The sequence below is a fragment of the Dipodomys spectabilis genome, unplaced genomic scaffold (genome assembly GCF_019054845.1).
Source record: "Dipodomys spectabilis isolate Male_0828 unplaced genomic scaffold, ASM1905484v1 ptg000175l, whole genome shotgun sequence".
Taxonomy (NCBI): domain Eukaryota; kingdom Metazoa; phylum Chordata; class Mammalia; order Rodentia; family Heteromyidae; genus Dipodomys; species Dipodomys spectabilis.
Window position 1 is genome coordinate 12,240,355 of NW_024870852.1, and position 24,110 is coordinate 12,264,464.

A 24,110-nucleotide genomic window follows, 5' to 3' on the forward strand; every position below is an offset into this window, starting at 1 on the left:
AGTGCTTGCCTTGCAATGCATGAGGCTCTGGGTTCGATTCCTCAGCACCACATAAGCAAAAAAAAAAAAAAAAAAAGCCGGAAGTGGCGCTGTGACTCAAGTTGTAGAGTGCTAGCCTTGAGCTGAAGAGCTGAGGGACAGTGCCCAAGCCCAGAGTTCAGGCCCCACAACCGGACCCCCCCCAAAAAAAAAAAAAAAAAAAGAAAACACTGTAGAAATGTCAGTGGTTAGCATAGTATTGTTGCTGAATTAGGGGTCACTTTGCCTCTGAAATATACTGTTAGGTCTGTTGACACTCTTATTTCCTGTTCTAAGACTTATGCTTGAGCGCCAGGGTAACATTTGAGCTCACTCCTGAGGCTTCTAAAAGATCAGAAAACCCATTTCAAATGTGCGTAAAATAGCTTTTATATGTCATGGGGTTATCAACTGAGTAAGATTGAATAGGATGACATAATAAATATCAGTTATTATTATGATTATTTGGACAGTAAGAAAATTAAGTCTGTTTGGAATAAAAAGTTATTCAAGGAAGTTTTATTAATTCAACAAATAATGAGAATTTATGTGCTAGGCACTATTCTGGTTTTATTTTATTTTTTTTTAAGATAGGGTCTTATTGTATAATGTAGGCTGGCCTTAAACTTGACATCCTCTGCCTCTTCAGTACTGGTATTATATGTGTGCTCTACCATGTCTGGCTCTAGGCACTACTCTGAACCAAAGAAAGTTCTGTCTCCTATTTGGGTGAAGAGACAGTAAACAAAGAAAGCAAAGTAAGGAGTGCTATTGAAAAATACAGAGCAAAGGAAAAGCCAAAGCCAATGAAGAGAGGTGATTGATAAAGGAAGAACCCTCAGCGAAGGTGACATTTAGGCAGATATTTTAAAGGGGATTGATGGAATGCATTCTGCAGATATTAGGTTGGAGAGGGGAAATGTTCCAGAAGATGGAAGAACAAGTGTCTGCTGCTGCCTGGTGTGCTTGAAGAAAGACTAGCTTGCAAGCTGATTAAATGCAAGCAGTGTGAGATAGAAAAAGGCAGAGTAACAGAGAAGTCAGCCAGATGCTGAGTAGAACATTGAAAGCTCATGCATGTAAGACTTTGGCTTTTATTCATGGTGAGATAAGAAACCATAGCTAATCTTAAGCATAGTTATGGTAATCATTTGGCTTATATTTAGGATATGTCCTTTGAATTGACAATAAACTATAAGAAGGGCAAAGGTGGAAGCAGAGAGACTAATCATAACACTAGTATAGAAATTTAAGTGAGGATGATGACACAGGACGTAGTAGTTGTGAAGGTGGCTAGAAGTGGTTGAAATCTAGATCTATTTTGAATCAAGAGCACACAGAATTTGCTGGCATGGGCTGGATGTGGAGAGTGAAACCAGAGTCAAGGTCATTTTCAATGGTGAATGAAGTCCAAGTATGGGAGATGACTACTTTTTGAGGTCTATGAAAGGATTTATGCGGGAGAATGATGTGGTCTCAGGTTGATAAGATCACTTTGGACACCTAAGGAATAAGAGTGTAAGGCCAGAGAATAGAGAATTTATTATTTAGGGTAGACATGCCTGAATTGGAATGCTGCTGGTAGGAATGGGATAAAAAGATAAAAATTTGGAGTAATTTAGAGAAGCAAAACCAGCACAGGTAACCAAGTATGGATGTTGGGCAAGCAAAGGAAGAAAGTTAGGGGGAAGTGCCTCTTTCACAGGCATACATCTGATTTGAAGGTTAAATTTGTCCTTCAAAAGAAGACTTTGCTTCTTTCTTTCCTTTTTTTTTTTTGTCAGTCATGGGGCTTGAACTCTGGGCCTGGGTGCTGTCCCTCAGCTCTTCAGCTCAAGGCAAGCGCTCTACCAATTAAGCCACTGCACCACTTCCATGCTTCTTACTTTTCTTTCATAATCTTTCTACTAGCATGGCAGGTAGAGGATAGTGGGGATTTATACATGTATGTGTAAGAAAATATCAATGACAAAGTGTTGGGATAATTCTGGAAAGAGACATTGAAAGGTTTTAGAAATAGCTGAAAGAATGGGAGCTGGTTAATTTAAAGGACACTAGGAATCAGTAAGATATTTTGGATAATTAATCAAAGGGTTCATGAGATGAGAGGAAAGAGTATTGATGGCAGATATTCTGGTTATTTACATTAGCTGCTTCATCTAGGTTATTTCAGGAGAGATCCCAGTTATCAAAGCCCAACTTGTCAGCCGGGCGCTGGTGGCTCATGCCTGTAATCCTAGCTACTCAGGAGTCTGAGATCTAAGGATCATGGTTCAAAACCAGCCTGGGCAGGAAAGTCCGTGAGACTCTTATCTCCAATAAACCACTAGAAAACCGGAAGTGGCACTGTGGCTCAAGCGGTAGAGCGCTTGCCTTGAGCTGAAGAGCTCAGGGACAGAGCCCAAGCCCAGGGTTCAAGCCCCACGATGAACAAACAAAGCAAAGCCCAACTTGTCATAGTCCAGTCCCTCCATTACTGGCCTTGGATTTCCTATTGCTGTCAACCACCTCCACCTTTAACTTTAGCTAGTCATTGTTGTTTTCCCTAGACTTCCACTATATAACAATCCTTTTTTCTAAAATGGAGCTTTTAGCTAGGCACTGGTAGCTCACCAGTAATCCTAGCTACTCAGGAGGCTGAGATCTAAGGATCTCTGTTCAAAGCCAGCTTGGGCAGACAAATCTGTGAGACTTATCTAACCAGCAAAATGCTGGAAATAGAGGTATGGCTCAAGTGGTAGAGCTCCAGCCTTGAATGAAAAAGGGAGACCATGAAGTTTTTTTTTGTTTTGTTTTTGTCGGTTGTGGGGGCTGAACTCTGGGCCTGGGCACTGTCCTGCAGCTCTTCAGCTCAAGGCAAGCGCCCTACCATTTGAGCCACAGCATCACTTCTGGCTTTTTTCTGCTTATGTGGTGCTGAGAAATCAAACCCAGGGTCTCATGCATGTGAGGCAAATACTCTACCACAGAGCCAGCCCCGAGACCATGAAGTTCTGAGTTTAAGCTCCAGTACCAGCACACACACACACACACACACACACACACACACACACACACACACATACACACTCATTTGAAACACCCACTGGAGGTATGGGTGACTATATAGGTGAGGTTGAGGTGGTTAGAATGTGAGATGACCCTCTGTCTGACAAGGATATTTGTTAGGACATGGAATGGCAGAATCCTAGAGTATATTTTCTATCATTCAGGGGCTCTGGTAATTATCTAGGTTCATGTTCTAGAGTTTACCTTCAGTGGTATAAATAGGGAAGGACATTTTTTGCCTTCAATCTACATATATACGTGGTAAATATATACAACAGATGAAAATTTACTTGGTAAAGAAAAACTCTAATAAGACAGAAGATAGCTTCAAACCATTCTCTTCCTCTCTTAGGAAGGTGAGGCTTAGGGTGAGGGTTAGGTTGAGGATTAGGGTGAGGATTAGGGTGAGGGTTAGGGTGAGGTTTAGGGTGAGGGTGAGGGTTAGGGAGAGAGTTAGGGTTAGGGTTAAGTTTAGGGTTATTGTTAGGTTTAGGGTTAGGGTTAGAGTGAGGGTGAGGATGAGGGTTAGGGTTAGGATTAGGGTTAAGGTTAGGGCTAGCCTGAGGGTGAGGGTGAGGGTGAGGGTTAGGGTTAGGGTTAGGGTGAGGGAAATGTTTAGGGTTAGATTTAGGCTTAAGGTTACGCTTAGGCTGAGGGTGAGGGTGAGGGTTAGGGTTAAGGTTAGGCTGAGGGTTAGGGTTAGGGTGAGGATTAAGGTTAGGGTTAGGGTGAGTGGTAGGGTTAGGGTTAGTGTGAGGGTTAGGGTTAATGTGTGGTTTAGGGTTAGGATTAGGGTTAAGGTGAGGGTAAGTTAAAGATGTGGTTTAGGGTGAGGGTGAGGGACCTTCCCTTAGGACCTTCCCTTTGTGGAAATGGTGAGAGATGAACTATAGACATGCTGGAAAGCTCCCTTTTAGCTTTGGTCTTCCATTATCCTGTGATTGCTTCTGAAGAGGAGGAGTGTTTTAAAAGTTCTACTGTAAACTATAGTGTTGTTATGATGTTTCAGTAGGCAAGCTGGGTTTCTATTGAGGTGGTAAGAAAAAAGGGAAAATTTAGATTTTTGAATGAAAGAAATGAAGGAGTTGGTTCCTGTTGCTTGGAGGAATGGGCCTTGAACTCAGGGCCTTGCACTTGCTAGGTAGGTGCTCTACCAATTAAGCCACACCTCCAACCTAAAATCTTCCTCTTGATCATGAGTTTATTAAAATAATAATAAGAAGCCTAGCCCTAAGGTCAGTAGATCACTTTGTGATCTTCAGTAAGTGATAACATCCTTTTGAGCCTGTTTCCTGATCTCTCAAATTATTCTAATACTGTCTTTATAGCAAAAAGACTCACACAAAAAAATCACACATATAGTTATGTCTTTTTTAGTCTCTTTCAATCTAGGATAGTCCTTTAGTCTTGCCATTTTCCTTCCTTCCTTCCCTCCCTCCCTTCTTCCTTCCTTCCATTGTGGGGCTTGAACTCAGGGTCTGGGCACTATTCCTGAGTTCTTTTGCTCAAGGCTAGTGTTCTATCACTTTGAGCCACAGCTCCACTTCTGGTTTTTGAGTGGTTAATTGGAGATAAGAGTCTTGTGGGGACTTTTCTGCCTGGACTGGCTTTGAACCACAGTCCTAACATCTCAGCCTCATGAATAGCAAGGATTATAGGTGTTAGCCACCAGCACCCAGCTTGTCATTTTCTTTTCAGTCTTTCAGCCAAAAAAATGAAATGTAAGTAACAAACTGAATTGGCTGCATTTTTTTTTATTGGTCGTGGGGCCTGAACTCTGGGCCTGGGCACTGTCCCTCAGCTCTTCAGCTCAAGGCTAGTGCCCTACCACTACAGCCACAGTGCCACTTCCAGCATTTTCTGCTTATGTGGTGCTGAGGAGTCAAACCAGGGCCTCATACATGTGAGGCAAGCACTCTACCACTGAGCCACCTTTCCAGCTGTGGCTGCAACTTTTTATACCAGTGGTTGATACATACATTTTAAATTTCATGTAAATTTTAGCAGGAGCCCAAATGGTTGCCAATCTAAATTTTATAAAATAAATGTAAATTCTAGACATGTACTCTTCTGAGCTATATCCCCAACTCAAAGTAAAGGCTATCTATCTATCTATCTATCTATCTATCTAGCATCTGTCTAATCTTTATTTGTGTGATACAAGGACTCGAACTTATACTCACTAGGCTTCCCTCCCTTCCTTTCTTCCTTCCTTCCTGCCTGCCTTGCCTGTCTGCTTTCCTTCCTTCTTCCTTCCTTCCTTCCTTCTTTCTTTCTTTCTTTTTCGCTCTTTCCTTCCCCTTCTTTCCTTCTTTCCTTCCTTCCTTCCTTCCTTCTCTCTCTCTCTCTCTCACACACACACGCACTTTCTTTTTGCCAGTCCAGGGCCTGGATGCCATCTCTGAACCTATCTGTGCTCAAGGCTAGCTAGCACTCTACCACTTGAGCAACAGTGCCACCTCCAGCTATTTCTGAGTAGTTTATTGGAGATAAGACTTTCCTGCTCTGGTTGGCTTCAAACCATGATCATCAGATCTCAGCCTCCTGAGTAGAATAAGTCACTGGCCCCTGGCTTCGCTCAGCTTTCTCACTTATGTCTGGCACTCTATTTGAGCCATATCTCTACTTCTAGCTTTTTGCTAATTAATTGGAGATAAGTGTTTAATGTACTTTTACAGGCATGCTCATGCCTGGCAAGCACTTAAAGTTTTGAAGTAAGGGTGGGATAAAAAAAATTATAGAGGGTAAAGTCAGAAGAACCTTAGATATTACTTCATCTCTTTTGGGAATATAAGGCTTTAAGAACATCCCATACACAAAGTTTTAAGTATTATTTACTTATTAAAGCCTTAGGGATTTTTAAACAGGGAGATAATCTTGAAATATATGATTTTAGAGCTGTTCATCCTGTAACACATTACATAGAATTAATTACTCATTGGCTGGGAATGCAGTTTAGTGGTAGAGTGCTTGCCTAGCATGCATGAAGCCTTCGGTTCAGTTCCTCAGTATCACATAAACAGAAAAACCTGGAAGTGGTACTGTGGCTCAAATGGTAGAGTGCTAGCCTTGAGCAAAAGAAGCTTAGGGACAGTGCCCAGGTCCTGAGTTCAAGCCCCAGGACTGGCAAGAAAAATTAATTATTGAGGCAGAAAACATCACTAGAGGGCTGGGAAGGTGGCTCAGTGGTAGAGTGCTTGCCTTGCATGCATGAGGCCCTGGGTTCGATTCCTCAGCACCACATAAGCAGAAAAAAAAAGCCAGAAGTGGCACTGTGGCTCAAGTGGTAGAGTGCTAGCCTTGAGCTGAAGAGCTGAGGGACAGCGCCCAGGCCCAGAGTTCAGGCCCCACAACCAACAAAAAATAAATAAATAAATAAATTTGAAAAAAGAAAACATCACTAGAGTCTATCAACACATATTTCTGAGTGTATTTTTTTTGTCAAGATGCTCATTCTTTTTTTTTTTTTTTTTGGTCAGCCGTGGGGCTTGAACTCTGGCCCTGGGCGCTGTCCCTCAGCTCTTCAGCTCAAGGTGAGCGCTCTACCACTTGAGCTACAGCGCCACTTCCGGTTTTCTGGTGGTTTATTGGAGATAGGGGTCTTACGGTCTCTCCTGCCTGGGCTGGCTTTGAACCGCGATCCTCAGATCTCAGCCTCCTGAGTAGCTAGGATTACAGGCGTGAGCCACCAGTGCCCGGCAAGATGCTCATTCTTGAAATCACTGTTTTCTTCTTTTTTGTATGATATTTATTTATTTATTCATTCATTCATTCATTCATTTTGGCCAGGCCTGGGGCTTGAATTCAGGGCCTGGCCACAGTTCCTGAGCTTCTTTTGCTCAAGGCTAGCACTCTACCACTTGAGCCACAGTACCACTTCTGGCTTTTTCTTTTCATGTGGTACCAAGGAATCGGAGCCAGGGCTTCATGCATATGAGGCAAGTGTTTTACCACTAATGCACATTCCCAGCCTTTTGCATGATATTTGAATACTTAAAAATCTATCCAAACAGTCAATTACATAGGCCTCTTATTGAATGGTTCTTGTACCTACCTATTTGAAGTGTTCAACTACCACACATATTGTTAGAGAATCTTAAATATGGCATCCAGAGTCAATGAAAATCTATCCAGTTATCTTCACATGATATGGAACAAACAGAGAAATCTAGTTTTCTTTGTATGGACACCCATGCCCCTATACAAATAAATCCATACACTATTCATAGATAACCTACTAACTTCAAATTTAAATGTTTCTACTTACAGATATCTGTCAGGCACTATACTCAGAGCTTAATATATCACAGTAATCAGGAGGAATCTGGTCTTTGTCTTCATCGAGCTCACAATCAACAAAGGCAAGATTTTTTTTTTATTAGTCGTGGGGCCTGAACTCTGGGCCTGGGTGCTGTCCCCAGCTCTTCAGCACAAGGCTAGCGCTCTACCACTTTGAGCCACAGCACCACTTCCAGCTTTTTCTGCTTATGTAGTACTGAGGAATTGAACCCAGGGCCTCATGCATGCAAGGCAAGCACTCTACCATTGAGCCATCTTCCCAGCACAGGAATGAACTGTTAGGAACAAGGTGATTTTCCTATTTCAAGGGAGAGGGTGAGGAATTGGGGGTCATTTCTCCAAGAACAATTGAATGTACAAATGGTCCTGTGATGTCTGACAATGCTAGGACTATTAATGTGGACATATAAAAGTTTCCATGTTGTCAGGGTGTTAAAGAGATCATGGAAATTGTGAACTTCACCACAGTCTATAGATCAAGGTAAATAAGAGTGTCCTCAGCTTCTTAAAGTGCTCTTAGCAATCTTTAGGAGAGAGACTTTTCCATGTTAATTTGAGTATAGCTTTCATTGGTATAGTGGAACACACACTAGTCTGGGACCTAATTACAGAGTTGGCCTTCTCAAATCTTCCCATAAAGTTCTTGTGGTTTTTTAAATTTTTTAAAAATTATTTTTTGTCAGTCATGGGGCTTGAACTCTGGGCCTGGGCACTGTCCCTGAGTTCTTCAGCTCAAGACTAGTGTGGTGCCTGGTCTCTTGTGTATTTTAAATGGGGAAAATAGGTGGGGCACTGGTGGCTCGCATCTTTAGTCCTGATTACTCAGGAGGCTGAGATCTGAGGATCCCAGTTTGAAGCCAGCCTAGGAAGAAAAATCCTCAGGACTCTTATCTCCAACTTATCAGCAAAAAGCTAGAAGAGAAGGTATACCTCAAGTAGCTGAGTACTAGCTTTGAACAAAAAAGCCAAATGAGAGAGCAAAGTTCCAGTACTGCCTACCTCCCAAGTGGGGATTATAGTGCTTCCTCTATCAGTTGTGAGAATCAAGGAGGGAATGTCCTTTAAAGCAGTTTTACATGTTCTCATGTGAGGAATTATCTGGATTTGTATTGATTTACACAACGATCATGTGAAGAAAGTATGGCAGGTTTCATTAGTTTGTTTTTCTCTTCCACATGTAAATTAAGTACTGGATTCTTGGGATATGATTCCCATATCCTTAATTTCACCTTCTCAACTTCAAGTGCTGTTTCCAGTCTTTTCCATGGTACAGTCTAGGAAAAAGCCTACTGTAGGAACTAAAGAAACTCTTCTTGGACTGGGAAGGTGGCTCAGTGGTAGAGCGCTTGCCTTGCATGCCTGAGGCCCTGGGTTCGATTCCTCAGCAAAAAGAAAAAAGCCGGAAGTGGTGCTGTGGCTCAAGTGGTAGAGCACTAGCCTTGAGCTGAAGAGCTGAGGGACAGCGCCTAGGCCCAGAGTTCAGGCCCCACGACTGGACCCAAAAAAAAAAAAAAAAAACTCTTCTTGATGTGACTCCAAACTTTATTCCACAAGTTAGGTCCATATTCTTCCCCTCTGGGGATATCTCTTTTTTTTGAAACTGATTTTGAGGCTCCATTCCTCAATTCTTCCCCCTTCCTTTCGCTCCTTCCTTCTTATCTCTTATACTTTATAGAGAAGGAAACCAAAGCTTCATTTGTGCAAAATTCATGCATTGAAATAGAAGGTAAACAATAAGCCTAGGTCTGGTGACTTCATATTCAGGATCAGAAATTCTCAAATTTTAGTATATAAGTACCCAAGGATCTTCTTAGAACTTATATTACCATACACTATCCTATTGAATCAGAATCTCCAGAGGATAAAATCTGTATCTTGTAGTGTGTGTATATATGTGTGTGCTGGTACTGGGGCTTCAACTCAGAGCCTAGGCACTATCTTGAGTTTTTATTTGCTCAAGGCTAGTACATGACTATTTGAGACAGCTTCATTTCATTGTTCTAGTGTGTGTGTGTGTGTGTGTGTGTGTGTGTGTGTGTGTGTGTGTGTGTGATTAATTGAAGAGTCTCTCAGGCTTTCTGGCCTGGGCTGGCTTTTAATAGCAATCCTCAGATCCCAGCCATCTGAATAGCTAGGATTATAGGCGTGAGCCAGTAACACTGGCAATGCTTTGTATTTTTATAACCTCCTCAGATAACTGATGTTGGCAGGCTACATTAAAAAATATAAAAATAAGGATGGGAAGGTGGCTCAGTGGTAGAGTGCTTGCCTTGCATGCATGAAGCCCTGGGTTCAATTCTTCATCACCACATAAGCAGAAAAAACCGGAAGTGGTGCTGTAGTTCAAGTGGTAGAGTGCTAGCCTTGAGCTGAAGAGCTGAGGGACAGCGCCCAGGCCCAGAGTTGAGGCCCCATGACCTGAAAAAAAATTATTATTATTATTAAATTATTTAGGGGCTAGAGGGAAATATCAGTGGTAGCATGTTTAACATATTTGAGCCTTGGGTTCAATTCCCTCCATTTTGAAGTCGAGGATAAGACAGAGGTTATATCATCCTTTATAACATGAGAAAAGATTAATTGTGAGAGAGAGTCAGAAAGGGGAATCAACTCCAGATTTCCTAAAAAGTGTCTGAAAATATTACATATGAAAGTTGATTTAAATTTTTTCAGCTCAAGTACTTCTAGAAATAGAGCATACTAGATTAAGGAAAAATGATTTAAGCAATGCTTTTTAGCTAGACATAAAGAACCAGTGCAATGAATATTCTCATATGGATCGGTTACACTTAAAGAATCCAATGTACATGTAAAATAGTACCTCTGGCTGTTTCTGCACATTCTTTTTTTTCTGCTCAAGGCATAGTCCTCATTTAGGCAGAAACAATGACATGATAATAGAGATCTGCCCTCATTCTCTTGTTATAGGTATGCCAATATGCATCACAGGATAGTAGGAGTAAGTACATGTGGTTTCTTTCCTACAAGCAGGCATGTTTGCAGTTGTCTAAGTGCTGTCTTCCCATCAGACAAGAAGTACAGAGTCTGACTGGCACCCAAGCTACTTTGGTCAAGGATAACAGGGACAAGGTCTCTGGATCAGGCCTGAAAATAGTTGGCAAAGGACAGGGTACAATAATAGCACAGAGTCCAGGGCAAGAGTCCCATACCTTGAACCTCAGCTCCAGGGCCTTCTTCAGTTTAATGGCACAGAGTCCAGGACTGAGCCTCATGTAGGGGCTCAAAAAACTTCTTTTTTTTTCTTTTTTTAGGCCCACCTCCACCAGACCCACCTCTACCTCTACCAGTCCTTCCTCTACCTCCACCTCTACCAGGCTTTCCTCTACCTCCACCTCCACCAGGCTTTCCTCTACCTCCACCTCAGTCCTTCCTCTGCCTCCACCTCCACCTCTACCTCTACCAGTCCCTCCTCTACCTCTACTTCCACCTCTACCTCTACCTCCACCTCTACCTCTACCTCCACCTCTACCTCTACCAGTTCTTCCTCTACCTCCACCTCTACTAGTCCTTCCTCTACCTCCACCTCTACCAGTCCTTCTTCTACCTCTACCTCTACCTCCACCTCTACTTCTACCAGTTCTTCCTCCACCTCCACCTCTACCAGTCCTTCCTCCACCTCCACCTCTACCAGTCCTTCCTCTACCTCCACCTCCACTTCTACCTCTACCAGTCCTTCCTCCACCTCCACCAGTCATCCTCCACCTCTACCAGTCCTTCCTCCACCTCCACCAGTCATCCTCCACCTCTACCAGTCTTTCCTCCACCTCCACCTCTACCAGTCCTTCCTCTACCTCCACCTCCACCTCTACCTCTACCTCTACTAGTCCTTCCACCTCCACCAGTCCTTTCTCCACTTCCACCTCCACCGGTCCTTCCTCTACCTCTACCAGTCCTTCCTCCTCAAAAAACTTCTTGACATGACTCTGACTTCCATTCCAGAAGTTCTGTTCTTTTCTGTGTCTATCTTTTCCACTGCCTGCCATGTATCTAGTTTTTAAATCTATACCCTCTCTTTTCCCCTAAGTCCTTCCATATTTCCTTTCTCTAGTCAGTCTAGATCCAGAAAGATATATGAGCAGAGATATTTGCTCATTTGTTATTTGACCCATTCATTTCACAATTAGATAGTAAGTACACACTATATATTAAATTTTTTGCTAGACACTGAGGAAGAAACAGATATCCTATCTGCCACTAGGGAATTCATAACCCAATGAGGGAGGTACATGTCCTCATATGACTATATTACAAGAAAAAGAAGTTCCAATATATCTTTGGACAAGAACCAACCAATGAATGAATAAATGAACAGCTAGATAGTAGTAAATTTTTCTTATGAATGGATCTAATTTTTCAGGAAAGGAAGCACTTGTAAAGATGTCTTCTTTTTCCAATTTAATGTATGTGTATTGCAATTCCAATAAAACTTTTTTTTTTTTTTTTTGCCAGTCCTGGGGCTCCAATTCAGGGCCTGGGCACTGTCCCTAAGCCTCTCTGTGCTCAACACTAACGCTCTACCACTTGAGCCACAGTGCTACTTCTGGCTTTTTCTGAGTACTTTATTGAAGATAAGAGTCTCATGGACTTTCTTACCTAGGCTAGCTTTGAACTGTGATCCTTAGATCTCAGCCTCCTGAATAGCTAGAATTATAAGCATGAGCCACCAGTGCCCAGCTCCAATAAAACTTATAGTTAACTATTTTATTGAGATATAAATCATACCAAATAATCTACTCATTTAAAATGTACATTTAATGACATATAATGTGGCCAGAGAGGTATGTAAATAATACTACAATTTTAGAGCATTCACTCTTTCAAAAAGAAACTTGATTCTCATTAGCAGTCAGTCTTCATTTCTCCCAAACTTTTCCCACTTTTGCATAATCTTTTTTCTGGTTTGGTGGCTCTAACTAGTTGGGTCATTTTATATAAACTAGATCATATAATCTGTAACCTTTTTTTTTTTTTTTAATCCGGTCGTGGGGCCTGAACTCTGGGCCTGGGCACTGTCCCTCAGCTCTTCAGCTCAAGGCTAGCACTCTACCACTTGAACCGCAGCGCCACTTCCGGCTTTTTTCTTTTTGCTTATGTGGTGCTGAGGAATCGAACCCAGGGCCTCAGGCATGCAAGGCAAGCGCTCTACCACTGAGCCACCTTCCCAGCCCTAATCTGTAACCTTTTGTGTTGAGTTTCTTCATTTTGTATAATGTTTTTCATGTTCATGTACAGTAATTATCAGTACTTATTTTTTATGGCTGAAAAATATTCAATTGGCTATGCCATATTTTTATTTGTATATTCTTCAGTTGCTAGATATTGGATTGTTTCCACTACTGGGGTTTGAACTCAGGGCCTTGAGTTCTTGATGAGCTTGCTTGCTCATAGCTAGCACTCTATCACTTGCACCACACCTTTAGTCCATCTCTTTTCCTAACTAATCTCACAGACTTTCTGCCTGGGCTAGCTTTGAACCACAATCCTCCAGATCTCAGCCTCCTGAATAGGTAGGATTCTGTCCATGAGCCACCTGTGCCTAGCCATTTCCATTTCTTTTTTTTTTTTTGGGGGGGGGGGGGGTCCAGTTGTGGGCCTGAACTCTGGGCCTGGGCGCTGTCCCTCAGCTCTTTAGCTCAAGACTAGTGCTCTACCACTTGAGCCACAGCGCCACTTCTGGCTTTTTCTTTTTTGCTTATGTGGTGCTGAGGAATTGAACCCAGGGCCTCAGGCATGCAAGGCAAGCACTCTACCACTGAGCCACCTTCCTAGCCCCCTGTTTCCATTTCTTGATTTCATAATGCTGCTAAGACCATTAGGATAAAAGTTTTATGTAGATGTATACTTCCAATTCTTTTGGGTATGTTTTTAGAAGTATAATCACTTGTGACTTTATATTTAACTTTTTTAAAAAAAATTGTTGTTGGTGGTGGTCATGGGGCTTGAACTCAGGGCCTGGGAGCTCAAGGCTAGCACTCTATCACTCTAAGTCATAATGCCACATCCAGTTTTCTGGTGGTTAATTGGAGATAAAAGTCTCATGGATTTTCCTGCCCAAGCTGGCTTCAAATCATGATCCTCAGATCTGAGCTTCCTGAATAGTTAGAATTACAGGTGAGAGTCACTGGTGCCTGGCCTATGATGTTTTCAAAAAGAACATTTTCTACAGAATGAGGGGAAAAACCAAACAGAATGATAGATTTTTGAAAAGTACACTAATAGTTCATTTTTTGTGATCTTCAACCTTATAGTTGTGAAGACTCTTCAATTTTGATTTTCTTTTTTATGCTTTCTGTGTGTGTGTGTGCATGCATGTGCACACAAAGTGCCAGTTCTGGGGCTTGAACTCAGATCCTGGGCACTGTCCCTGAGCTATTTTACTCAAGGCTAGTATTCTACCACTTGAGTCACAGCTCCCCCTCCTGCTTTTTGGTTGTTAACAGGTAAGAGTTTCATGGACTTTCTGTCTGAGCTGGCTTCAAACTGCAATCCTCAGATCTCAGTCTCCTGAATAGCTAAGGTTACAGCCATCATCACCTGGCTATCTCTATGATTTTTGTTTTGTTTTGTTTTTTAACTCTGGGCTTGGGCGCTGTCCCTGTACTCTTCAGCTCAAGGCGAGCGCTCTACTGCTTGAGCCACAGCGCCACTTCCGGTTTTCTGGTAGTTTATTGGAGATAAGTGTCTCACAGACTTTTCTGCCCGGGCTGGCTTTGAACCGCAAGCCTCAGATCTCAGCCTCCTGAGTAGCTAGGATTACAGATGTGAGCCACCAGCACCCGGCTCTCTATGATTTTTTTAAGGATAGAGAAGAGATTTATTGCATGGCAAGGGAAGCCATTATGCTAATCATTGGTTTAGCGTATGAGCCTTCTGGAAGTTTAAGTGTAGAATCTTAAAGCCCTCGGCACTTCTCGATTACTGCTCTCTTATCTTCTTACACTAACTTTCTCCCTTAAGAGCTCAGGACCCTGAATTCTTTCAGAGCTATAAACGGTCTTCTGACTGGGGACTGTAGAAGTTCTCAGGTAGAGTCTTGCTGTCTGTCAAGACAGACAAGCTGATCAGGCTTTTTTTGTTGTTGTTGTGGGGACAGCAGGACTATAGTTGTCATGATATGAAGTGGCCATCATGTCTAAAAGGAGCTGGTACAAAGTTACTGGATTGTAAGGATGAGGATACTCAGCAGCCACTTTGGCAGATCCAAGTCATAGCATTAAAAGTTACTGGTATCTGGGACCATTAAGCAAAAGAACTACCACAAATAATAAGAGCACAGTAGAGTCATTGATTAGGAAAAAAAAATGACACTTGGTGGGGCGGACAATCAGGTAAAGATTGTATGAAAGCTGTCTATCATTAGGGTTATCCTATTTATCCTATTTCTTTCTCCTACTTCCTTTTCTGTCTTTGGAACCATGTCATTTAAGAGAAGAATGTCTTTAACTAGAGACATTTAGACTGTGAAACTGTACTATCAATAAAGGAAGTCACTAAATACATAGCTTTTTATACTTAAAGCCATTGAAATTAAGTTAAATAACAATTCTTCAACTATATTTCAAATGATCAATAGCCACATGTGGCTAGTATCTATCACAGTGGACCAGAAAATAAATAATATTGCTAGTAATGCGCTCAGTAACTCTGATGCTACCATTTTTGTGCCTTAAGTTTCACATCTGTAAATAAAAGTGGTTGGCTCTCAAAAGCTCCATCTCCTTTAGCTTTCTGGGTGATTTGTGATTCAGTGTTTCGGGTTTGCCTTCTTCCAACTTCCTCTACCAACCTTTCTACTTAAGCTAGGGCAGAAATACCCAGAGGGAACATTAAGCTGCTAATTTATCAAGTTATATCACTTCCACTCCCTGCTCCCTTGGAGAAAGGGAACATGACCTGAGGGTACACTTACATTAGAGTACCTCACATTTATGCTGTACTTCATGGATCACAGAACTCTCACATTATCTCTTCATTTTATAGAATCAAAGAATACTGAAGTTGGAAGAGCCATAAAGGTCATCTCAATCTTCAGTGAGCATGAATTATATGGAAAGTTTATAGAGTGAAACTTTTGAGGACTCATGCCCTGGAGAATGATCTAGTACAAGCAGGTACTAGTGTTTCCTTAGCCCAAAAATCTGAATTACTAACACTACCAGACCACACTGTGAGAATACCCATGTATTTTTATTTCTAAATTACTTCATTGTTGTTTTAAAGAGATATAGAGGATTACTTTTACATACATCAGGTAATAAGCACATTTTCTATTGCATAGTATCATCTGTTCCCTCCTTCTTGCCAGTTTCCTCCTTCCCCTCTCCACCCACAGATTACACAGTTTACTTTCCTCACCTGTGCAGACAGTGCGCTCCACTGCTGCACTTTTCCACCATTTTTCCTCATCCCACCCTCCTCCATGTGTAAGGTAAAGTATACAGAATACAGAATAAAGAATACAGAGTCCTCAGCAAATGAAAAAAACTATTAAGAAAAAAGTAGTTTGTTTTCATATCTTTGGAGTTTGTTTCAGTATGTGTATTTTTTTTTGTTGTTGTTGTTGGTCGTGGGGCTTGAACTCTGGGCCTGGGCGCTGTCCCTCAGCTCTTCAGCTCAAGGTGAGCGCTCTACCACTTGAGCTACAGCGCCACTTCCGGTTTTCTGGTGGTTTATTGGAGATAGGGGTCTCATGGTCTCTCCTGCCCGGGCTGGCTTTGAACCGCGATCCTCAGATCTCAGCCTCCTGAGTAGCTAGGATTACAGGCGTGAGCCACCAGCGCCTGGCTTAAGTATGTGTATATTAAATACACATCCTGAAGAAGCACTTGGGTATTGCACCTTTGTGATTCTTTCCTAAGACTATCCTCTTTTGGTCTCACAGCATGCGAGTGTCTGGAATTCTGTGTAATTTGTCATATCCCAGTGTGTTTTAGATCTAACTTCCACATATCAGGGAGAACATGCACTGTTTATCTCTCTAGTCTTGGCTTACCATGATTTGTTCAAGTTCCATCAATTTCCCTGCAAATGACATTATTTTAGAGAATCCCTGTAAATCTTAAGTCCTACATGACTTCAGAGTTTAGGGAGCTCCTAACAGAGTATTTCCATCTTGGAACAGCTCTGACATTTAAAAGTTCTTCATACTGAACTCTTCCAAGTGGCCTAGTGCTATTTAGAGTTATATAATATTGGTATGCTTCTTTCCCCTAATAATAGTTCAGACTTATTTATTCAGAAAATTTAATAAGCACATATTATGCACAAAGTCTTATGTGAGGCATTGTGGATTCTGTACTGAACAAGACCAATTTAACCTCTACCTTAAGAAGCTGACTCTGTGTAGTAGGGGAAATAATTAACCAATAAAAATGTAAATAAAGGTCAGGTGCCAGTGGCTCATGCCTGTAATCCTAGCTACTCAGGAGGATGAGATCTGAGGATCATGGTTCAAAGTCAAGAAAGTCTGTAAGACTCTTATCTCCAATAAGCCACCAGAAAACTAGAAGTGGCACTGTGGCTCAAGTGGTAGAGCACTTGCCTTGAGCCAAAGAGCTCAAGGCCCAGAGTTCAAGCCCCATAACAGACACAAAAAAAAAAAGAAAAGAAAAGAAAAAGAAAACAAACAGAATGTTGTGCTAAAGAGTAGTAGGAAGCCAGGCTTCCTCATGCATATAATCCTAGCTACTTAAGAGGCTGAGATCTTAGGATCACAGTTCAAAGTCAGCCTGAGTTGGAAAGTCTGTGAGACTCATATCCAATTAACCACCCAAAAGCCAAGAAGTAGAGCTGTGGCACAAATGGTAGAGCTCCAGCTATGAGCAAAAAAGCTAAAGGACAGTACCCAGCATACACACACACACACACACACACACACACACACACACACACACACACATCACATACACATAAACAAAAGAGTAACAGGAAGAGTCAGTGCTATTTAGGATGGTCAGAGAAAAACTTCACTAGGAAGGTGACATTTAAGCTAAGATCTGAAACATAAGACATAGCAACTTAAATTGTTGTGAGGAGATAGTAAAAGAATGTGATAAGTCCTATCTATCAGAAGTAAAGTGTATTAGGAGCCTAGTGTGCTGAATGGGAGAATGAGACAAGATGAAGTAGATTTTAGGCAGGCAGCAATTTATGGGTTTTTTGTTGTTTGTTTTTGTTTTTGTCTGTTGTGGGGCCTGAACTCTGGGCCTGGGCGCTGTCCCTCAGCTCTTCAGCTCAAGGCTAGCACTCTACCACTTGAGCCACAGCACCACTTCTGGCTTTTTCTGCTTATGTAGTGCTGAGGAATCAAACCCAGGGCATCATGCATGCAAGGCAAGCACTCTACCACTGAACCACCTTCCTAGCCCCCTGATTTATGTTTTTATTTTTTTATTTATGTTTTTAATAGATCATTCTAAATGATGTATGGATTGGAAGTGGGCAAAAGTAAAGTCAGAGACCAGTTAGGGGGACTTTGTGGTCATCCATGCAACAAGTGAAGATAGACGAAGTAAGGTAGAGACAATAGAAATATAGATATTTGAGACTTACTATTCTATTCTTCAGTACTGTCTCTTTCCTAAGCTAATCATTTCAATTTGGTGTCCCTCTAATAACAGATTTGACTTCTTGTCTGTTTCTTTTCTGGAAGGCCTAATCACCAGGATAGAACTTTCCCTCCAATGTGTCTATGAAGAAACAGTTTTTATACCTATCTTTTATGTTTTTATTGCTGGAGATCCAACCTAGAGTCTGTGAATGCTAGATACCCTTCCACTTTCCTTTCTCTCAGCAGTTCCTTCCTATTTGTGCCTTACTTGTGGTTGGAGGAAATTCAAGTATTTAATCTCTTTGACTACGTCTCTCTTATAAAGAAGTGAAGACTGTTCTTCCAGGTTACTAATCAATTATTGATCTTTTGAAAGTATGACTGCATTCATTGGGTTCCTATTGTACCAGCTGTACTTGGAAGACAGAGAAGAAGATATGATACTTGCCCTCCTAGAGGTCAAGGGGTAATGGAAAAGATAAGACCCATATATATGTAATACATGGGGGGGAGGGGTTGCTTTTTTTTCGTCGGTTGTGGGGTTTGAACTCTGGGCTTGGGAGCTGTCCCTGCGCTCTTCAGCTCAAGGCAAACACTCTACCGCTTGAGCCACAGCACCACTTCCAGTTTTCTAGTGGTTTATTGGAGATAAGAGTCCCATGGACGTTCCTGCTTAGGCTGGCTTTGAACTGAGATCCTCAGATCTCAGCCTCCTCTGTAGCTAGGATTACAGTCGTGAGCCACTGTGCCTGGCTTTATTTTTTAAGATAACAACTGATCACTAGGATAGTGAGATAAAGGGCCTTGGGAGGAAGGGAGAACTTTGAGCTTTGCTGTAGGAAGGGGAAAATCTACCTAGGAAGATTCTACAGATGTTAATTTTTGGGGGGGGGGGTCCGGTCGTGGGGCCTGAACTCAGGGCCTGGGCGCTGTCTCTCAGCTCTTCAGCTAAAGGCTAGCGCTCTACCACTTGACCCACAGTGCCACTTCCTGCTTTTTTTTTTTCTGCTTATGTGGTGCTGAGGAATTGAATCCAGGACCCCATGAATGCAAGGCAAGCACTCTACCACTGAGCACCTTCTCAGCCCCTACAGATGTTAATTTGGATGTCCTAAGGCTAAAAGGTCAGGGAGTACAGGGAGAGGCCAAGAATGACCTCCTTCATAAGCTGGAGTTTGTGAAATGATTTATAGAGAAAAAGTCATGTGGCTCACTGGGAGAAGCTCTCTACAACTAGAGAACAAAAGGCTGTGAAGTATGGTGTCTTTTTGCCTAATAGGATAGCTACATGGGTTTGCAGAAGAGGGAGAAGGAAAGGAAGTGAGGGAGCTAGAGGTGTGGCTTGCATGGAAGAGCACAGGCCTTGAGCAAAAAAATTAACCACTATCACAGAGAGCTCATTATTTCCACACAGCCAGGACAAACCATAGCCCCCCTGTCCTGGGAGGATGAGAGAACAGAAAACTGCTGTAGTCTGGCATGGCTCCCACGAAAGTGTATGTTAGCCTTAAGCCTACCTCCTTGGCTGATTAGGACCTTTGGCTATAACCTAATGAGGTATGAGAAAAACAGTATCACCTTCTTAACTGCTCAGTCTTAAGCCTGAGAAGAACCACCAAAAGTCTCACTAGAGCCTCTCTGCAAGGACCTCCATACTTCCAATAAAGAAAAGTAAATAAATTCAGAAGTTAAAAAAAAATAGATTCTAGGCCTTTCTTTTTTCTTTTTTTTTTTTTTTTTTTTTTTGTCGGTCGTGGAGCTTGAACTCTGGGCCTGAGAGCTGTCCCTCAGCTCTTTAGTTTAAGGTTAGCGCTCTACCACTTGAGCCACAGCACCACTTCCAGTTTTCTGGTGGTTTATTGGAGATAAGAGTCTCATGGGCTTCCCTACCCAGGCTGGCTTTGAACTGTAATCCTCAGATCTCAGCCTCCTGAGAGTAGCTAGGATTACAGGCATGAGCCACCGGTGCCTGGCAGATTCTAGGTCTTTCTTTAACAAATTGGCAACTTTAAGCCAGTAGGCAAAACTGGACAGGAATTAAGCTTAGATACTAAGTCTCCTACCAGAGCATAGTTGACACCTCTATTGTTTTTCCTATAAATCAAGGCTGTTATTGTATTTGTTGTTATTTTCTTATAGAAAAGTTAAAAAAAAAGGGGGGGGTGATTCTTATTTTTAATATGATACATTTCAGCCATTTATATGACCTGTCTTGCCCTTATTATTTTTTTTTTATTCTGGTGCTGGGATAGAACCCAGGGCCTTGTATACTCTAGGATGTGCTTTATTACTAATTCTAAACTCTGACCCTGTTAATTTTGTAGCTTTTTCTCCCAGTATGGAGGAAAGAGGACTGGAGTCCATGTCCCTTTCCTTGCTCTCTGCAATCGACCCTATAATAGCCTTTGAAGCTCAGAGTAGAGATCAAGTTGGATATTAAGAGTCCTAACAACTTAGAGGGCCTGGGACCGTTACAGAAGGCTAATACCTTCTCCCCCTTCTGTCCAACCTGGGGCCCCAGCCTGGTTTGTATGTCAGAGAAAGATGACACTGGAATAAAGTATCTATATTAATAATGTATAACTTGAGCCCATAGCCAAGGAGAGGAACTTACACTCTATGTGTGTGCGTGTGCGTGCACATGCTCATGAGCTCAAGTGAGATGTACTTTCTATGTACCAAGATCTATCTTAGGTGCTAAAGATTTTTGCAGTAAACAATACAGACAAGGTCTCTGCTGTCATGGAGCTTACATACCAGTGAAGAATACGGTAAAGCCATGCAAACATAAAATTAATGAGATGATTTCAAGTAATGGAATAGAGAAAAAAATCAAAACAGAATGATTTGATCATGTATTTCTAAAAAGGTAAGTTGCGCTAGGTGTTGGTGGCTCACGCCTGTAATCCTAGCTACTCAAGAGGCTGAGATCATGGTTGAAGCCAAATTGGGCAGAAAAGTTCCCATGAGTCTCTTATTTTCAATTAACTACTCAAAAATATGAGAAGTAGCACTGTGGCTCAAAGTGGTAGAGTATTAACCTTGAGCATAGAGCTCAGAGATAGCACGTAGGCTCTGAGTTCAAGCCCCATGGCTGACCAGAAAAATTTTAAAAAAGGTAAGCTGTGAATAATATGTGACTCGTGTATTTGTCAAGGACCTGTTTGAATTCTGGGCTCACATGTTTATGCTATTTTTGACCACATATTCATGTGCTAGCTTTGAGCCTAAAATGTTTCTATATTATAAGTGGGCTGGTATGTAGCACATGATGGGGATTTATGCATGGAGATATAGATGTCAGCAGTTAGCCATAACTGAAGACATTCTAAGTTCCTATGGCATTTGTCAGTGTGCAGGTTATGGAAATAGCTTTCCTGGCATCCAGGGCCACTTGCCAGCTTCCTCACCCTTATTGCGTCTCACTTTAGTAAGCTTACTATGCTTGGCTCTTCTCAACCATATGAGGGGTAAAGCCAAGGAGAAGATAGTAACTGACTCACTGGACCAGAATCTGAAAGGAGGCTGATAATCTGCGTACCCTCTTGTCAGTAAGAAAAGGCTTAGTTTCCCTGTCTGTCCCTGTCCTTCCTACTATGGGGGAATGAGTCCTTACTTGAAATTAGAACACTTGAGGATCTATTCTTGGCTCTGTTACTTATTATTGTATGACCTTGGCTGAGTGCTGCTTCTCTCTAGGTTTCAGTTTCCTCTTTTACAAGTACTCTGAGTAGTGAGGAAGGAGAGGAAATATGATGGCCTGTAGCACAGAAGGAGAGCTATGTCTAAAGGAGGGAGGGACATTTCAAGCAGAAGAAGCAATAGCATGAGCTAAAGTGTGGAGGTGAGCATGAGCTTTGAGCAAAAACAAAGCAAGAAGAACCCACTAATGGCACTGGAATTGAAATATCTTTTTTTGTTATTGGTGGTGGTGTGGGGCTTGAACTCTGGGCCTGGGCGCTGTCTCTCAGCTCTTCAGCTCAAGGCTAGTACTCTACCACTTGAGCCACAGTGCCACTTCCAGTTTTCTGGTGTTTTATTGGACTTAAGAGTCTCACAGACTTTGCTACACAGGCTAGCTTTGAACTGCGATCCTCAGATCTTAGCCTCCTGAGTAGCTAGGACTACATGTGTGAGCCACCAGTACCTGCCCCCTCCTACCCCCGCCCCATTTTTTTTTTTTAAGTCAGGAGCCTCACTATGTAGCAAAGACTGGCCTGGACCTTGCTATGTAGCCCATGTTGGCCTTGAACTCATGATCCTCCTGCCTCAGTCTCCTAAGTACAAGGATTTTAGGTGTGTACCACCAGGTTCAGCTACCAATGTACCTTATCAAAAAGAGTCACCATTTTGCCTTAATACTACCCTAGGACAAAAGGAACCATCTTCCTGTTTTTATCAGCATAAAAAATAAGGCTCAGAAACACAGAATATATACATGTCTCAACTACCATACTGAAACCCTTTGATGGAATTAATACATACTTTAAAAAAATGAAAGAAAGGAAAGTAAAATAAGCTTGAATTGGAGGGAGGGAGGCAGGCACTAGCAAGAACAGGGAGGGCTAAAAAAAAGGTGAATGAGGATTAATATGGTTATTTATTTTTATATATGAAAATAGAACAATTAAACTGTTAAAATTGTTTCAAGGGGCTGGGAATGTGGCTTAGTGGTGGAGTGCTTGCCTAGCATGCATGAGCCCCTGGGTTCAATTCCTCTGTAACATATAAATAAAATAAAAAAAAATTTTTTTTTTGGGTCCGGTCGTGGGACCTGAACTCTGGGCCTAGGCGCTGTCCCTCAGCTCTTTAGCTCAAGGCTAGTGCTCTACCACTTGAGCCACAGCGCCACTTCCGGCTTTTTTCTTTTTGCTTATGTGGTGCTGAGGAATCGAACCCAGGGCCTTGAGCATGCAAGGCAAGCGCTCTACCACTGAGCCACCTTCCCAGCCCATAAAATAAATTTTTAAAAAGATTATTTTAAGAAGCAGGAGTAGGATGAGGAGAATGATAGAAGGGGTGAAGTTGACAGCATTACATGGGTTACATGTGTGGCAATGAATCATTCCTTGTACAACTAACATATACTAATAAAAATAATAAAATAAATAAGGATCAGAGATGGACAGTGAACTTTCCAATGATACATCACATGTGCATTTTCTTTTCTTGCCAGTCCTAGGGCTTGAATTCAGGGCCTGGAAACCATCCCTAAGCCTCTTTATGCTCAAGGCTAGCACTCTATCACTTGAACCATAGTGCCACTTCTGGCTTTTTCTTTTTCTTTTTTTTTTGTCAGTTGTGGGGCTTGAACTCTGGGCCTGAGTGCTGTCCCTCAGCTCTTTAGCTCAAGGTTAGCACTTTGCCACTTGAGCCACAGCACCACTTCCAGTTTTCTGGTGGTTTATTGGACATGAGTCTCATAGACTTTCCTGCCTGAGCTGGCTTTGAACTGTGATCCTCTGATCTTAGCCTCCTGAGTAGCTAGGATTATAGGTGTGAGCCACCATGCCCAGCCCCAAGTGTATGAAGTATCTTGAGGGGCCAAAGTATCTGTTTAGTCAGCTCAAGGTATGGTGGTAATTGGTTCACCATTACAGGACTTAGGCTTTAGTGTTAACAGATGCATTTTATGACTGCTCCTATTGTGAAGATGAAATTATATCCCTAATCATTGGTTCTTTCTGGTATATCTCAGGGAAGGAAATGAACCTGGGGAGGCTGCCCAGATCACATACCGTGAGCTTCTGGTCCAAGTATGTCGGTTCAGCAATGTTCTTCGTAAACAGGGTGAGTGTGGGGGTGTGGGAAAGGGGCTGGAGGGCTTGGCTTTGGAGTATCTGAGGATCTGTCGGGAGAGATGGAAGGAACCTAGTAACAGAAATAAAAAAGTTAGCTAACTGGGACAGGGGACAGCTGGATGGGTGTGGACAAGTAGCAGCAGGAAGGATCAACAGGCCTGTTCTGTGTCTTTTACCTGCAGGCATTCGGAAGGGTGACCGAGTGGCCATCTACATGCCCATGATCTTGGAGCTTGTGGTAGCCATGTTGGCATGTGCCCGCCTTGGGGCTTTGCATTCCATTGTGGTAAGAATTTGGGCTGGGGAAGAGGGAGCAGGTGGGGTGGGCCGGTGGAGATGAGATTTGGGGGTGGATTGGATCTGGATGATGAAAG

At 42.3% G+C, this 24,110-nt stretch overlaps 1 protein-coding gene across 1 annotated transcript in view; it reads left to right on the top strand.

The window, feature by feature from the left end:
- The window catches only part of Acss2 (acyl-CoA synthetase short chain family member 2), a 42,844-nt gene that overhangs the window by 4,570 nt on the left and 14,164 nt on the right, over positions 1-24,110 (top strand). Inside the window, exons 3-4 of the mRNA XM_042694584.1 lie at positions 23,634-23,725; positions 23,919-24,022. Of these exons, the coding sequence (XP_042550518.1) occupies positions 23,634-23,725; positions 23,919-24,022 (196 nt within the window). The remainder of the gene's footprint in view (positions 1-23,633; positions 23,726-23,918; positions 24,023-24,110) is intronic.